The sequence below is a fragment of the Triturus cristatus genome, chromosome 6 (assembly GCF_964204655.1).
Source record: "Triturus cristatus chromosome 6, aTriCri1.1, whole genome shotgun sequence".
Taxonomy (NCBI): domain Eukaryota; kingdom Metazoa; phylum Chordata; class Amphibia; order Caudata; family Salamandridae; genus Triturus; species Triturus cristatus.
The window spans coordinates 1,761,950,746-1,761,967,973 of record NC_140589.1 but is presented as its reverse complement, the minus strand read 5'-3'; the positions used below and the strand labels follow the sequence as shown (position 1 = coordinate 1,761,967,973).

The 17,228-nt window shown below is 45.8% G+C and overlaps 1 protein-coding gene across 3 annotated transcripts in view; it reads right to left on the bottom strand.

Annotated features, from left to right (window-relative positions):
- CDC42BPA (CDC42 binding protein kinase alpha) overlaps positions 1-17,228 on the bottom strand; it is a 797,672-nt gene that overhangs the window by 605,300 nt on the left and 175,144 nt on the right. For all 3 annotated transcript variants that reach the window (XM_085613029.1, XM_085613030.1, XM_085613031.1), the window contains exon 3: positions 11,193-11,276. In XM_085613029.1, coding sequence (XP_085469155.1) covers positions 11,193-11,276 — 84 coding nt within the window. The remainder of the gene's footprint in view (positions 1-11,192; positions 11,277-17,228) is intronic.

The window sequence follows — 17,228 nt, the reverse complement described above, 5'->3', positions numbered from 1 at the left end:
TGGCAGCAACCCCTCCCCCTGCCCAGAGGCCCAATTAGTCGGAAGAATATAATAGTTGCTTGGGAGGATAGCAGGATAAGACATATGGGAAAGCCATGTTTCAGTTAGTAGGAGTATATCTGGTTTAACAGAGTCCAGAAAATGAAATATTACCAGTTGATGTTTCACCATTGACCATGTGTTCAGATATATCAGTGATACTCAAAGTACGGCCAGGGGGCCGTTTGCGGCCCTCTTGACCTTTACATATGGCCCCCTGGTGAACAGCAGCACAAGCTGCTGTTTAGTTTCTAAGCACTAATATTCAGAATACATTTTTAAATAAACAGGTAGCAAATAAATGCTTCCACATTTATTTAACATTTTTTAGACCTCCTTAAACAATCCCTGACCCACCCAGACCCCATACCACCGCCCTCCTGGCATATGTGGGGCCCTCGGTCACACCGAAGACCGAACTTTGTGGCCCCTGGGCAAATGTTTGCGAGTACCCATGAGATATATGATTGTTAGTTGAGTCGTCCTGTGGTTATCCTGCCTAGGAATGATGTCTTCAGCGGAGTAGGGCAGGTTAAATTCGTGAAGAATCCCCAAATTAACTAATCTGGAAAGAGTGAAGGGATTAAGTGCATAGTCGGTGGAATACCATTATTTTAGTTCGGGCGGGGAGTAAGTTAAAATTTGGGCATAATGACTAGCTCCTAGTGCTTACTACCTTTGACAAGACATTGAAGCGCTATAAATAAGTGCCCATCCAAGGTAGAGTCGATAGCTCATGTAGTGTGTGTGTGCCCAGCATATAATGGTCCACGATACAGGTGGCTTAAGCCGATGTGCGCTAATCTTGGCACCAGATCATGTAAGACAGCTTTGCGCATTTTGATAACAAATACTCGAGAAGACATAGTCATTGCCATGGCGAAATTTCTTAGCTGGACCTGGGCACTGCGAAGAATACATTTGGAGGCTGTTTCAGTAACCCTACCTAGTACTTAATCATGTATATTTGGCTATGCAGACTGCCCTCATGATAGAATCTTAAGGAAAATGTCTTCTATATGGACTTTCTTTCTAAATATTAATTTTTATGGTTTGGATATTAATTGTTAAGTAATTGTTAGGAAATTTTTCGATAATGATGATATTAAATTTCGTACTGAATTGTATGATTTGAGGGCACGAAAGGAAAATATACCTTTTATCTTTTATAATTGATATCTTCTCAGGGAACGAAATTGGTGTGTTTTTCCCTTTCATTTTTTTAAATGTGCATGTGATATTTTACGACACTTTTATGTTTGTACTGTGTCTTTTATGATTGAAAATTATCGAATAAAGACTAACTGAACTGAATAAAATTACCTCTAAATTCCATATTTTGGGCACAACGGTTAAAGGGTGGGGTTGTACAACTAAATCCATGTACGGACATAAATATATTAAAACGGAATAAGAATCGTCATTAAATGCAGACAATGAGCTTCAAAAGGTCAGACTAACAGGCACACAGAGTTGTGTGCCTGACATTTTCCAGCGTTAGATGACAGAAGATTACCTTTATCCACCCAATAAGAAAACAACATTTGATCGCCCAGGCTAATCAGCTAACATTCCACACTGTTCACAGAAGAATTTTGTGAAAGCTTAGAAAAGGCTTGCTCATGCCAAGAAATGAATGTTAAAAATAGTTCTCGGGCTGGATGGTATTTAAGTAGTTCTCCCAGGAGCCCACTTGGCTTCTTTCAGGCTGCAGAGATCTACGCAGAAGGAACTGCAGGTTTCTTCCCACTGCTTGGCGGATTCATTAGCACATAATGAGAAGATTACATTCCGGGCCACAATTACCATCCGCGACCAGACTCCCCGTTCCCAGACCGATCTGGGAAACAACGTTTTTTCACAGTTTAGGGCAATAAGTTGTCATAAGACATATAATAAAACTGGCAATAATTATTCCAATAACCCTGTTTAGAAGTGTTTGAAAAAATTATCAATATTCTTCTGTGTGACTTTTTTGGCACATGCAGCCAGAGCTATAAGTGATGGACACTAGGCAGCTAGGCCTCGATTAGGAGCTGCACAGTACTGACGGATTGAAACTCCTCACCCGTAATTACCAGTTCTATGCAGGAGCATCTTGCCAGTACCATGCAATTACAGTACAGACTGGTGTTAATGAGCAGAAATCTGCACGGAAAACCCAACTGGATGGGGTTTACCGGTCCCATTTACCACCTGCTTTAATCAGGTGGTATATTGCAGGAGGGGGGCCTTTGTGGGGTGGGGATAGGGAATGGGGTTGGAAGAAAGTACGGGAACAGATCAGGCTGTGGGCTGGCAGGTTGGAGCAATCCATACTCCCGAAGATACAGAAGAGGTGCAGACAGGAGCTCGGCTGCACTTGTGCCTTCAGCCCCTGACTGATCCTTAAGCAGTTTATGAACCAGATTTTCCAGCTGGTAAAATCAGGCCCAGAATTCAAACACCCAGTATCCAAGAGCAGAAACACAGGACCTTAGTAGTGAGGCTGGATCTTCCATAATACTTTTTTTGCACAAGCCGCAACCATCTAAGTAAATTGTAAATGCTTGAGCAACACTAAACGCCAACACTAAATGCTAATAAAAACAAATGTAGTATTACCATTTTCTTACGTCTCAATTTACACGTCGGACTAAATATAGTGCTGTAAGTACCAACAGCACAGCAGCAACTCTAAACTTCATCCTATACGAAGAGGGTTTGTAGATTAGGGGTTGTGGGGTTGTGGGGGACATTGCTGCTAAGGTCAGCCCATTCTCACCAGATTATGATGCCTTTAGATATCATATCCACTTAAGAACACAAAGTGGTTCCGCACTCAACAGTAAGGTCTGCGGGATTGAAATGTAAAAGATTTTCTGTATATCCATCGAAAAATTTCAAAGGCAATGTAATTTCTTTTTTTCAAACAAGTTCTTTATTGGTTTTTCGTTCACGTAAAGACAAATCAGGCAGATAAAATACAGTAGCTGACGCGTTTTGTCCCAAAAGGGGCTTCTTCAGGGCTCAAATTGTAAAATTGAATATCCAATTCCAAATGTTGTTTTTGGCACGACTTATATACTGGGCTCACACATTTTATACAGTGCCTTTATCAGTTCACGTGGCTTGATAACCAGAGAAATGCGTCGGCTCATGGATTTTATCTGCCTGATTTGTCTTTACGTGAAAGAAAAGAAAAACCAATAAGGAACTTATTTGAAAAAAAGAAATTACATTGCCTTGGAAATTTTTCGATGGATATACAAAGACTGTTTTACATTTGAATCCCACAGACTTTACTGTTGAGTGTGGAACCACTTTGTGTTCTATGATTGGTTTGGAACTTTTTCCAAATATGGTGTAGAGAGGGATGTACTCCTTGGATTCCGGCACCAGTACTTACTTCCCGAATATTATTGACAAGTGCGGACTGCTTTTGCCTCAACCCTCTGTTTGTTTTTGCATATCATATCCATTTAAGTTCAGAGTCTATAGGAATTTAGTAGAAGACTTGCGTGTGTGATTAAATACTCATGTGAAGAGGGGACCAACGTTCCTCTGTGAGGTTGGATCCATACGACTTTTTCAGGGCACTGGCATAGACAAATTTACATGCAATTAATATGAATAAGAATTGCTCACATATCAAGTCCTTGACCTGAAAATATGGGAAGGTGAGGCCTTTCTAGTTCAAAACCAAACAAACTGATCGAATAGTGAACTTCTGTTCTTAAAATCATCACTGTTCATATAAGGTATGTATGCCCACCCAATTTTAATCCATCAGAAAGGACATTTGTCTGTTACCTAATGGACAAATCATGCACAGAGTAATCCAGAAGGAGGTCTAGGACTGTGAAACCCAAACCACATTTCCAAGATATCCACCAAGATAATTTCACAAACAATGTAAATGTAACTCATGTACCTATTCAGTGATTATCCTGAAAATCCGTCACTGACTGTGACCCTCCTAGACTTACATGGACATCCCTGTTTCCCTTGGGTGACAACTGATGAAAAATAGTACCTTTACCCAGTTCATACTGCTCATGATTAGTGATGAGCAAGAACTGAAATTATAAAGTGGCACTTTTCAGAGGATTAAGCGAAACCAGTATAAAAATAATAAGATGATTGTTTGGAATTCTCAAGAGATTGCCTTCTAAAACTGCAACGAATGTTGTGCTTGATCCCTTGTGAGAAACTGCAGGCTATGAAGTCCTGGCAAGCATGATATTTAAGTTTCTTGAAATTCTTAACCCCATGATCAATTCACCCTGAATGATTTTCATGAACATCAAGACAGCAAATATAAGGTGTCTATAAAAGTAATCCCTAGGTACAACCAACAAAACCCTCAATCAAGTCAGAAAGTAAAACAGCTGAGTCCATTTAAAAGAAAAGCTTTGGGAAAGCCATCAGGTTTAACCCGCACCTTGTCAAGCTGGTACAATGGTTAAATGTGTTCAAATTTTTTAGTGCAAGTAGTATGAAGCATTGTGCAGTTATACCAATCTCTTTTAAAAAAAAAAAAAAGACAAAATCCTAAACCCAATATTCTTCAGTCGGTAGTCCAATCTATAGTTTTATCACACCTAGATTCTGGAAATGTGGCACTGGTTGGGCTTCCGAAAATCGCGCAATCACACCTCAAACCTGTAGTACATTCAGCAGCAAGACCACTTCCTGAGAAAAAAACATTTGATCACATAACCCTTGTGCTATAAACCCTCCACTGGATTCTCACTGAAGCTGCATCAAGCTCAACAAGCATTGCGCATGCGCTGGTCTGGCGAGACTTATTGAGAGGGCTCCAAAAAGTGCTACCAGGCCAGCCTAGAGCTACAGTGCATGTGCGCGGGCGCGCGCGCCGCGCTTTACCGCGATTACTTTCACTTTCGCGGCTGCTTTGATGTTTGATCGCGATCGGGATCACTTTCACTTTCGCGGCCGCTTTGCATAGCCAATAGGTGTTGCTTTTGGGACCTTATAAGTATTTAGTTATGCAACTGTTGTATGGCTAAACACTTATAAGGTCCCAAAGGCGAGACATATAGGCTATGCCAATGCTTGTTTGTATTCTATTAAGGAAATGTGGTGGTGCAGTACAGTCCGGATTCTGTCCCAAAAGTACTGCCAGTTTTTCACTGTTCGTTTGAATTAGTGTTACCAGGGCATTATCCAGATCGATCTCCTTCTGAGTAGGAGTTATTTCACGTCCAAAATGTCAGAAGAGCATTGGAAATCTACGTGATGAGAACAAAACCTTTTCGTAGGGTAATTTTTGGTTTGTGTCCTATGGCACCTCCAATAGAGGTAGAGGCCATCAACAGCAACACTTGGCAGGTGATTGATGCAAGCTATTGTGCTGACACGAGAGGCAAAGAAGGTCCCTTTCAAGCCAACTACAGGAAAGGTCAATGAGAGGTATGAGGGCGTCTAGGGCAGCTTTGAAGGACCATCCATGATGGACATATATAATGCTGCGACTTGGCCAAGGTCCCATACATTTATGAAGCATTACAGGCTGCACCTGGGAGAGAAATGATTCGCATGATCGGGATCACTGGTGTTGGATGCGGGGACAGAATAAGAGGAAGTGAATAAACCTAAATTCTTGGTTTGACTCATTTGGCTGCTGTTATTTCTTGAAGATGAACGTGTGGCTTTGATCCTCCGAAAGAAGCAACTGACGGCAGGGTCAGCTGAGAACGTCTGCTCAACAGGACTTTGGCATTAAAAGACAATCCGTTTAAAATAAACACCGAAATGAAGCACGTTCTAAATCGTCGTGTTTTCTCTTTCTTGGCTCGTTATCTGATCGGTTCAAAATGCAAAGGGGTGTTATTTCTGTCAGAGCTCCCCCAGGAGGACAAACGGCACTGCAGATGAGGAGTGCAAAATCTGGGCATGCATGTAAACACAAACAGGATAGCTCCCAGCACGAGACAGGCAGGCTGAGAGGAGTCGACAGATGGCAAGAATTCATTAATTTCATTGGCCCGTCAACTGTGTGCAGCGTGCGCTCGGGAAACGTGCAGTTCTGTAGCCTTTTAATAACAGGTGGGAATTCCCGCCATCATTAGGCACCCCATGGATATCAGCGACCCCACCTGTGCTTTTCAAACCTGTCTGCAGCACTAAAGTGAAAAGAAACATGTTTCTACGACATTTTCAAAACACAAGACTTTTACTTATCACATTCATGTCTCATGACCTCGTAATTAAATATTATTCACACTACGCCGCGTGCCCCCCCTCTCCCGAAAAAAAACACGTTCAGCAGTTGAACAAAATAAATATAACCTCACAAAAGAGTGATGAATTTGATTTTCATGATTTAGAAGAAAACCAAGGAGCGCTAACGGACAACACGGGGTAACGATTTAAGGATTGGGTAATTTCGGTATTGTCTTTTCCGGGCCTCAACATTTATATTAGTAGCATCTATGGTAACTCAGCTGTCTCTCCACAAACCCCACGAACAGCCTTTTGGGATTAAACAAACAATAATTCCAAGTATTCTAAAAGTACCTCTATTGCGACGACAGAAAAAAATTGCTCACTGTTTTGCTTAAATATTTTGCTAAATTCAGGACAGCTGCCCCTCGATGTTATTCAGTAAAGAGTGAGTGCACGTGCAGCAACAGCGTGAGTTATTCGAGCATCTAACGCGTCAATATAGTTTTAGATCTCTTTGAGATAGTGCTGTCCACGGTTCAAGATTTACCACTGCATGATGGCTGTTAAAGGTATACCATAACAACCTGGCGTTGTCAGTTTGTAGTTCCATTTGAAAGTTAATTACAAACAGCTGGTTTCAAAGCTCGCTCCCACAAGGGAATCGCCAAACGTGCACACGTTGCCATTGAAAGCAACACAAAGCGTGCACAGTTTGGGCAGAAAAGGCGAATCGATTCCTAAAGGTCTCCTCCTATGCAACGCATGCGCGCTGCGTAGGCGAGACCTAAAAAGGCATGCATCATCTGCAAGGCGATTCACATTACACATCCACAATATGCTGCAACAGCCTTAAAGAACTCAGGTGGAACGAAACATATAAATAGTAAACATTACTTGTGATTACTTTAACAAGGCCTTTTTCAGAAGGGGCACCAAACACCATGGAAATCTCTTTCTGAAAAAGTATGGTGTCAAGAAAATCAGCTTCAATTCAAGAGAAAACAAACTCACTTTATTCAATCGCTTCCTCACAAATCAATCTCTATCTTTTACACAACCTTATAATGTGTTCTCTTGTAACGTGCTCTTTCGCCTGAGACACAAATGCGACTGCAATTGTATAACCTTCACCCCCTCCCCATACCTCTTCCCACTTTTCTCTGCATTTCTGGATTTTATTCCAAGCTGCAACTGGCGTTTCACTACATTATAAAAAGAATACAGTTGTTAAAATTCAAAGTGTACTAACACCCTTGCATGAGTAGAACAGCACACAATTAATTAAAAAAGTCAAATAAAGTAATTAGACAGAGATCCCAAGCAGTTTGCGACAAGTTTCAAAAGAAGAGGGAAAGACTGGGCACCTTAGACTATGGAAGCTTACAGCAGTGGGCAAAATATTTCACTGAAATGTGAAATTTGCGACTTTCCCCCTGCGGATAAAGTGTTCTGGTGGAACTGAATAACCAGCTTTCTGGATGGATTTTGTGGGATTTTGTAGTTCTTGCAGAATTTCACCAACACACAAACAAGTGAACCAGCACGAGCCAGTGGAAACAGGCATGAACTGCTTAAATTTTATAAGAAAAAACATTGCATTTTTTTCACTTCAGTGTTTCACAAAACAAAAACGAAAAAAGCCAAGGTAATCAGTACCACAGTGACAGTGAAACCAGACCCTTTACTAAGTCATTCTGTGATACAGACCATGGTAATAAATTATTCGAAACGTTCTAAAATAGAAAAACATATTGCTGAGGCCTGACAAAATATTGCTTCTAACATTTATTTTTAATATGAAGTTGCCTACGCAAATACACATGCCACTACAGATGGTGCCTTACCCAGAAAATATCAACGGCACAAAGTAGTTTTACTGCTACCTTTAAAATAATTTAAGCAAACGACAAACCCCTTACATCAGGTTAACAACTACCTGGTCCTTCATTATGTATATAATATTACCTTATAAAATCTAGGATATTTGCATGTATGCGCTACAGTGTATTTGACTCTTTTGAAGTTCTTTCTCAGCTTCTGCAGAGAAATTCGAATAGTCTAACGCCAGTGGATCAGCAACAAAACTGAATCAAAGTGAACAAGCATTGGCATAGCCAATAGGTCTCGCCTTTGGGACCTTATAAGTGTTTAGCCATGCAACAGTTGCATAACTAAATACTTATAAGGTCCCAAAAGAGACACCTATTGGCTATGCAAAGCAGCCGTGAAAGTGATCCCGATCGCGATCAAACATCAAAGCAGCCGCGAAAGTGAAAGTAATCGCGGTAGAGCGCGGCGCGCGCGCCCGCGCACATGCACTGTAGCTCTAGGCTGGCCTGGTTGCACTTTTTGGAGCCCTCTCAATAAGTCTCGCCAGACCAGCGCATGCGCTGGGTCAGGCGAGACCTAAAAAGGAACGGACCTGTGCGAGTTGGCATATCCGGTAGTCAGCATACGGCCAGGCCAAGAACCAGTTGAATTGTCCTGGCACCCACAGGATCCTAACTCACAGACACAAAGAAGTACCAAGAAAAATATAAAGTGCCCCCAATCTTTGAATAAATGCCAAATAGCAATGTGGAAACGTTTGAGGCATGTGAGCATGATGTTATTTAGGGGACTGCTCTCTTTGAAGAAATTTTGAAATGTACTTTATTTCCTCCATTCTTCTTTCAGCCTTTTTCTTCTTGAATTCCTTTCTTCTCTGAAGCATTATTTCTTCTTCTTCCATCTTTTCTTCCATCTTTTTTATTTCCTTCCACCACTTTATCCATCAATTCTTTCAATCCAGCTGTCTGTCTTGTTCAATAATTTCTTCGATTTTTCTATCCATCCATCTTTCTTTCCATCCACATGTCCTTGTCTGTCCTTCCTTACGTTTCTGTGCCCATCCATCAATCCATCCCTTCACCCATCTGTCATTCCTTTCTTCTTTCTTAAAACCCATTTATCCTTCTCTCCATCTACCTATCCTACTATCAGTGCTTTAAATGGGCCGGTACTCACCGGTACTGAGTACCGGCACTTCCGAATTTTTTTGCCGTCAGTACCGGCACTTCTCTGTAGCCAGGGAGAGTACCGGTACCCTGATCCACGGCATGGCAGTCTCGGTTTCTCTGCTCCAGTCCACGGCAGAGGCCTCTCTGCCTCCGAGGAGCTTGTAATTAACTTGGCTGAAGTATACTTTTACAGAGTTGCTGGTGAAGATTCCAGCAGCGCCCATTTCATTGTCCCCAAACTGCAGGGGGTTGAGCGGGTTTGTGTCACGCTGTGATTAACAGAGCAGGGTCTCTAGACAGACCCTGCACTGTCAATCAGATGCGCAGCGATCATTCGGGAGAAAGTGCCATCATGACTTTCATTTTGTGTTATGAGTTAATCTGTGTTTTTTTACATAAACGCATTTGTCATGTGTTTTAATATGTGCTGCAACTGGTACAGAAGTCTCTATGTATGATGTTATTTTGCCCTTAGCCCCGCCCCTAACCCCGCCCACTTGACACACCTCTATTTTAATGAGTACCTGCACTTATTTTTCCCCATTTAAAGCACTGCCTACTATACATCCATCCATCTCTCCCTTCCTTCCATGTTTTCTTGTTCCCACAGTGCTATCATATTATCTTCTTGCAATGGTATTTATGAGCGTCTGGTTAAAGACCCGCAGTCACCAATCAATGGCACAAGAGCTGAAAAACCAAATATTTAAATGTTTGATGTTAATCAGAACTGCTAAGTGGCACCCACCCCCGCTCAAGCTGCTAAAGTGGGGTTTCACTCCGCTACTCCACACACATCTGATACACAGGCTGCCTTAGACAGCAATGAAGCAGTCTAAAGCCACTTTACTGGCTTTCTGACACTAGGTGACTCTTCGGATTGCCCCCTCCATCACATTCTTCCCCCAGACGAGGCGAGGACCATCATTCTTGCAACCCACGAATGATAACGGCGCAAGAGCTCACATTTCCTAGGGAGGCACTTCACTCTAGAAACCCTCTTTGGGCTCTCTCTTGGATAACACTGAAAATGGCCGTCACACATCACCATTAGGAGTACCTATTGCCCAAGGGAGCACATGGACATCTTCAGGCATCCTCGTATGAGAACTAAAACCCACAACAGCACCACTAACAACTCGCACTGTGATCAGGCAAACACTTGTTATGAGAATTTTCTATTTACAATTTCAGTGTTCTAGTTGAATTCATCTCTGCCAGGCTTTCTTTGTAACGGAGTGCCTACTTCGGTAAAAGACTTCCTAAAACGCCAATAATCATAAATACCACAAATGAACACCTCTGTGCTCCGCCCCCCTGCTTACAGCCGTTGTCTTCATTGTATGGTGCGTTTCCACACAATATGACCCGGTTTGCAGTTCTCTTTGGTGTTGACGCTTATGGTCACACCAATAGTTCACAATAAAAGGCACATTCCATGGGGATGCTGAGTCTTCCTGTGACGTCTGCTGTAAGCTTGGTTCCCAGTGTTGAAAGCATGCTGGTTTAGATACAATAATACTTAAAGTGTTGTCTATGCAAAGCTTAAAACAAATCTCAGATTATCCCTGCCGGCCCTGTAGTTTATTAAAAAACAAAAAAGAAAAAACACAATGGTGTTCTCTTTCTCGCCATGCCTGCTGTGATGTATAGTGGAGATGAGGGCATTGTGACAGCACAATAAATGTTCAAACATCTCTAAGTGCTGCTCAGAGCTGACTGGAAAGACACACAGATGAGTTTTTAGGTTATTCATAAACTTCAGGAAAAAAGGGCTGTGGCCGCAGATCCAATAGGTGCATGTTTCACTGTTGTGCAAGAACTGTGTCCTTAAACAATGCCTACAGAAAATAAACTAGAAATACTGCTCGCAAGCAATTCAAACACAAGCGGAGCAACCTTAAGTAGCATAAAATATTCATAGAAAAGGGAACACACAAAAAGTCACGAGGACAGCAGTGTTAAACCGTGAGACTTGCTTACCTCGGCTCTTTTCAGCATCTCCCATTTATTAAGGATTTTCATTGCAAACACCTTTTCTGCGTTCTTCAGTTTCACCACAGCAACCTGTAAAAGAAAGCAACTGGCGATTACTCTTAAGAGACACAAACATTTACATTATTATTTCTGAAAATATTTTCAAAACCTGTCAGTGTTTGTGCACAGGGGTTGATGTCACTACGCTGGCTTTTTCACGCGATTGATGTGATTAAAATGTTTTTACCTATTCTATAGCTTAGGTTATGTGTTTATATTTAACACACATTCGCCAATCGCTTGGCCTCCTGACTCTTTTTGATACAAATACAGTCTCCGCAGGTAGGTTTGCTTAAGGGGTTACTCGGTGGAAGGGTAGGAGGTATCTTTAGACAGGACCTAGACCAGAAGAATAAGCATGGTGCATTTTTGGTGTTGAGTGCCCCTTGCGCTGAACTACATAAACTACAACTGTTCTCAGAGCACAAGTTTCTGCCATCTACTAACAGTTGTTTTGGTCACTGACTAGAATCATAATTTTTCAACAGCAGGCCTGGAATTCTATTCACCAGTGAGGCCGCGACAATGCATGCGGTTTTCGCAACAAACACTGAACACAACACTAGAAAAACCGTGATCAATGTTTTAACTTCCAAGTTCAACAAATTGAGTACCTCTACATTGGGTAGACATGGAAGATGTGCAGTACGAAGCGCTAGAAAACGTTATAATATTACTATTCAAAGTAGGCCGAATTGGCATGGTGTGGAGAATGGAGAATGAGAATTTTATTATCAGTGGAAATGCAAGGATAAGTGTCATGAGCATGCAAGACCCTCCTCACAGGTCAGAATATGTTGCGCTCTGAATGAGCCAAGTATATGTGACAGACCCCAAAGGCCTCAAGTGGAGTGATGCGAGCTGCACGAGAGCTCACTGCACTGCTGCTGCAAGGTAGGAATTAGTCTGCCTGGCAGTTTAGGCACCATGCAACAAGGGTTGACCAGGGTTAAGGATGTAAACTGGAGGTGGGCGTGGTCAGCGGCATGGCGAACTGGCCGCATTTGCCGGGGCTCCCAATGCCCGACGATAATCCTGCACTTTATCCTGTCTTCTTGCCACATACGAGACGTTCCCTAGCAAACCGAGGGTGCCTTAACCCCCAGCCCGACGGGAGCGGCAGCCTCCGTGATTGTTGTGGCGTCCTTTTCGACAGAAACCGAGCTTGTCGAGGAGATGGGTCCCAGCCGCCAAGATGGCCGCCCAGACCCGATAGAGGAGAAGGTCGGATCGGAGGCGCTCCTGTGGAAGCAGTGGGGGGGCTGCCCATGCATCCCATTGAGACCGCCGCAGTGCCGGCCCACCGAGGATTCTCTGACTCCGGTGCCCAACGGAGGGTGAGCATAGGCGCGGGGGCGCCCGCTGGCCCCAGTGACGTCGAGGTGCCCGCTTCTGCTGAGGTACCGGGAGACCGCCGACGGCGCGGTGGGAGAGGGGCTCTCCAGGTTACACCCCTTGCTCTGCTGGGACCTAGGAGCCTGGCCCGTGGTCCTGGGGAGACTGGGGCCGCTGCTGGGCCTGCTTGGAGGGGCGTTGCCACGTCGATCCGGCCCCCTGGGAGAACTGTTGGTGGCTCGGGTTCTGGACTGTAGGCACGCCAGTCAGAGGAGCAAGGCTGCCGGCCGAGTTCAGACACGGACACCGGTGTGGATACCTCCCGCCTGGACAAGCGGTGGGGGCGCCCACCGGATGTACTGATTGTGGGGACTTCTCCTGACCCTTCTCCCCAGCCGGATTGTGATATTGCAGGGCTCCCCGCTGTGACCCGGGGGAGTACCGGCTCTTACAGACGGCCCACTGGAGGGTAGCGGCCACCTTTAACTCTCGGCGGCACGATCGGACCGCATCAGCAGCTGCTACAGGTACGTCGCCACGCCAGGTGCCTGGGAGTTGGAGAAGAAGTGGTGCCTGGCACAGGGGATGAGACGTGAGGGCCCAGCAGTGACCCATCTCCCATGTTAGATAGACCTGCCTCTGCGGGGTTCAGCTGGGAGATCGATAGTGGGGAGATCCATATCCTAGGGATAATATTCCAACAGCGCTACGCAATAGCACCCTGGATTTGCGCAATTGGGGAGCGCGAACTGGGCGCCTGTGGAGCCCAGGGTGGCCGCTATCCTCCACCTTAATTAGGACAATATCCTGTGGCCTCGCCACGCCAGATGCCATTTTGAGCAGGAGCACTGATAGGACACGACCAGGGCGAAGGGACACAGGGTCGGGGGCCCCGCCGGTCACAGTGGAAGGAGACCTACAGTGAGCACCCTTCCAAGACTAAGACATCAATAAACGCTGCTGGCTGTTCCTAGCGGATAGGGGATCACCATACATGACAGAAGGCCCGGTTTGAGCATGGCCCTGACTGCCGGACAGACTTTTCCGTTGCCTAGCGGAGGAGAAGGACGTTTGCCGGAGGCCTTCCACTTCAGGCTACGCAGAGTAGGGGTACGGCGGTCCAAGTCTTATCTATTGTCTCTTATACTTTACTCCCCGCAACGAGCCGATTGCTCTCCCGTTGGCGATGCCAGCCCTGAGACGCACAATCGGCCAGTCACTCTTGCTACACCACACAATGGCCAAAGATAAAGAACCCAAGGCGCAGAGGCAAGAGAAACTGGACAAGTACACAAAGGTTCTCCCAGCACACGCAGAACCTGAGGGAGCGCAGGCGAGTGACCCTGACAATGCAGCCATCCCCCAGGGGATACATGCCTCGAGAGAGGCCATCGAAGGCAAAATGGCCAAAATACGAACAGAGGTGTCCCTTCTTCGGCAAGATGTGCGCAACATCGCAGAACGCGTCACCCAAGCAGAGGCGCGGCTTTCGGAAGTGGAAGACGCAACACAAATCCACAGGCGACATCAAGGCGCTCCAGACCACCATGAAGGAGGTGCTGTGGAAGGTAGATGACGCGGAGAACAGAGTCTGGAGAAACAACCTCAGTTTTATTGGGATACTGGAAGGACATGAGAATAATGATCCGATTGCCTTTCTGATGACGTGGCTGAGAGAGACACTCCCAGGAGCTGCATTTTCCACTTGCTTCCTCATTGAACGGGCGCACAAGATGCCGTCTGCGAGGCCCCCACCTGACCCCCCCACGCCCACAAATCGCGTGCTTCCTGAACTATCAAGATCGAGACACATCCTGAGGGAAGCACGGAGAGGGGGGAGCTCAAGCTAGCCAACACCAGAGTCATGATATTTCCCGACTACTCGAGAGAGAGAGGTACAAAAGATGCGGAGGTCCTTTGATTCTGTAACAGTTAAACTCCTAGCTCTGGGCATTCAGTAGATGCTTCTCTTCCCGGCCAAGTTCAAGGTCATCTTTCAAGACATGACCCAATTCTTCCAAACACCTGTGGACGCTTGGGCGTGGATTGAGGAGCGCCCGAGGTCTAGACCGGGACTTACTAGTACGACGACACGGCCGGGGGACTCGCAGACGAGATGGGAGCCCAGGCCGCAGAAACAGAAATTGAGGCGGCGGCTTACTGCGAGGACTCTGAAGCGCTTGGGGACTGCAAGGCCTGGGACTCCGTATCGGCATAGAGAGAGATACTCGGAAGAGGAGGCAGAGGAGTCCCAAGACCCTAATATAAGTCCGACCCAAGGGGACAGCACACATGCTGATCAATCCGATCAGGAATCCCTGGCAGACACTGATGGAGACCACCTCCTGCTTCAGGCTATTCACAGGGCTGAGGGAGCAGGGGATGACAGCCCCAGAAATGCTAATTGAAACTCAAATGCACCCAAATAAAAGTGGTGAAGACATGTGAGCCAAGGGCGTAGAGGGAGCACAAACTGGCAATGCACCAACTGTACGAAGGCTCTCCCCCTCGGACCTCTTTGCCTCCAGGAGAGGCTGAGTGTGCCACCTTACTGGACTAGGACCATATTCTTTGTTTTGGTATTCATTATTTAGAGACTAGGGGGGTAAAGGGAGGGCTCGACAGACTCCTCAGTGGATACTTATGTCTGTTTTCATGTTGATGGTTGGAGGGTTAGACATGGGACACACAAGGATGTGGGGTGGGGGTTTAGGGCGGGAAGGGAGGGGAGCTTGGTTTTCTTTTATTTAAAGAGTTTTTCATTGTTATTTACAGCAGGATGTCTCCTTATGCAGAATCAGTTGCACCTGGATAGGGACGGCCGGGGTAGGGTACAATCCTCGTGCGAAACATACAAATCACAAACGTGATTTATGATACACAATATACCGTGCTGACATGGAATGTTAACGGCCTGGGTAGTAAAGTTAAGAGGGGCCTATTGAATAGATACATTAAATGGCTCAAGCCAGACATAGTCCTCTTACAAGAGATCCATCTCCGAGGTACCTGATGTGCATTCCTAGGAAGAGGGGCATACATTACACTTGCACATGCGGGATTCTCCCCCGGAGCCTGAGGTGTAGCCCTCCTCATTGGAAAAACCCGACCCTTCCACATAGCTAAGACATGGGTAGATCCTGGGGCCACATATGCAGTGGTCCGAGGCACGTGGGGACGGAGGGAATTCACACTGATTAGCGTATATGCCCCACCACGTCTGCAACCCCACAGGCCGTGGCTAAGATACTACTCAGACTCCTCAACTCATATCATAGGGGGCGACTTTAATGCCGTGATGAATCCACTTGTCGATAGGTCCCATCCAGGGGCGGGCACTCGGACACCTACCTCACTGGCGGACTTTGCAAACTCCCTAGGCCTGACTGATCTCTGGCGCCGCCACCATCAATTTGACCGTTTTTCTCGGGGGCTCATAAGTCCTTTTCCCGGCTCAACTACCTTTTTGCCCCGGCGGGGGGAGTCCAAGTCATCATAGATACAGACTATCTAGCAAGAGGCATCTCCGATCACTCCCCATTACAGTTGCAGGTTGGGGGTAGGGAACATAGGCCCAAATCGGACTGGTTTTTGAACGCCTAGGAGCTAAGCGATAAAACGGTAGCAGAGTCCGTTGACGTCGAGACCAAACTATTTTTCCAAGATAATGAAGGGTCCGTGTCCTCGGCGGCCACCCTCTGGGAGGCCTACAAGGCAGTGCTCAGGGGGAGAATGCAAGATGTACTTGCCCTTAAGCATAGAGAGGAATCGTTGCAAAGACGAGACTTGGAGAGTAAAATGTTAGAATTAGAAAAAGACATATCCCCGGATAACGAGGCAGAGAAGCTAAGACAACTGGAGGTCACACGGAGGGAATTCCGGGCCCTAGCACAGGGAGAAACCCGCACACAAATTCTAACCACCCACCACAGATTATACGAGACCGGGGACAGAGCGGGGAGGCTACTAGCATGGTTGAGCCGGAAAGATCGGGAAACAAACTGGGTGGATCAAATTGAAGAGGGGAGGACACGACACACAACGGCACCCACGATTGCAGCAGCGTTCACGAACTATTATGCAAACCTGTACTCGGCCCGCTTGATGACAGACGAGAGCAGCATAGAAGATTATCTCGCCAAGATAGACATGCCCACCTTACAAATTATAGACGCAGAAGCACTAGACGAGGACATTACTCTGGAAGAAGTTAATGCAGCCATTGCCAAGCAGAAGTCGGGGAAAACCGCGGGCCGAACGGACTACCAGGGGAATTCTTCAAATGAAACAGTAGTATCTTGGCCCCACCCCTTCTAAACCTGTATCTAGCGGCAAAAGACGAAGGTACGCTCCCCCCAGACCTATGTCAAGCCACAGTTGTGGTCATACCAAAACCGGGTAAGCCCCCGGATTGCTGCGGTTCTTACCGCCCAATTTCGCTTCTCAATGTCGAAACCAAGATATTGGCCTCTATACTGGCCACATGCATTTTAACGGTTATAGCATCCCTGGTGCACAAGGACCAGTCGGGTATAATGCCCAAATGAGCTACGCGCTTCAACCTCCATAGATTGGCAAACTGGCTAGACGTGACTAAAGGAAGTGAGGTGCCTCATTTGCTATTATCACTCGACGGCGAAAAATAAT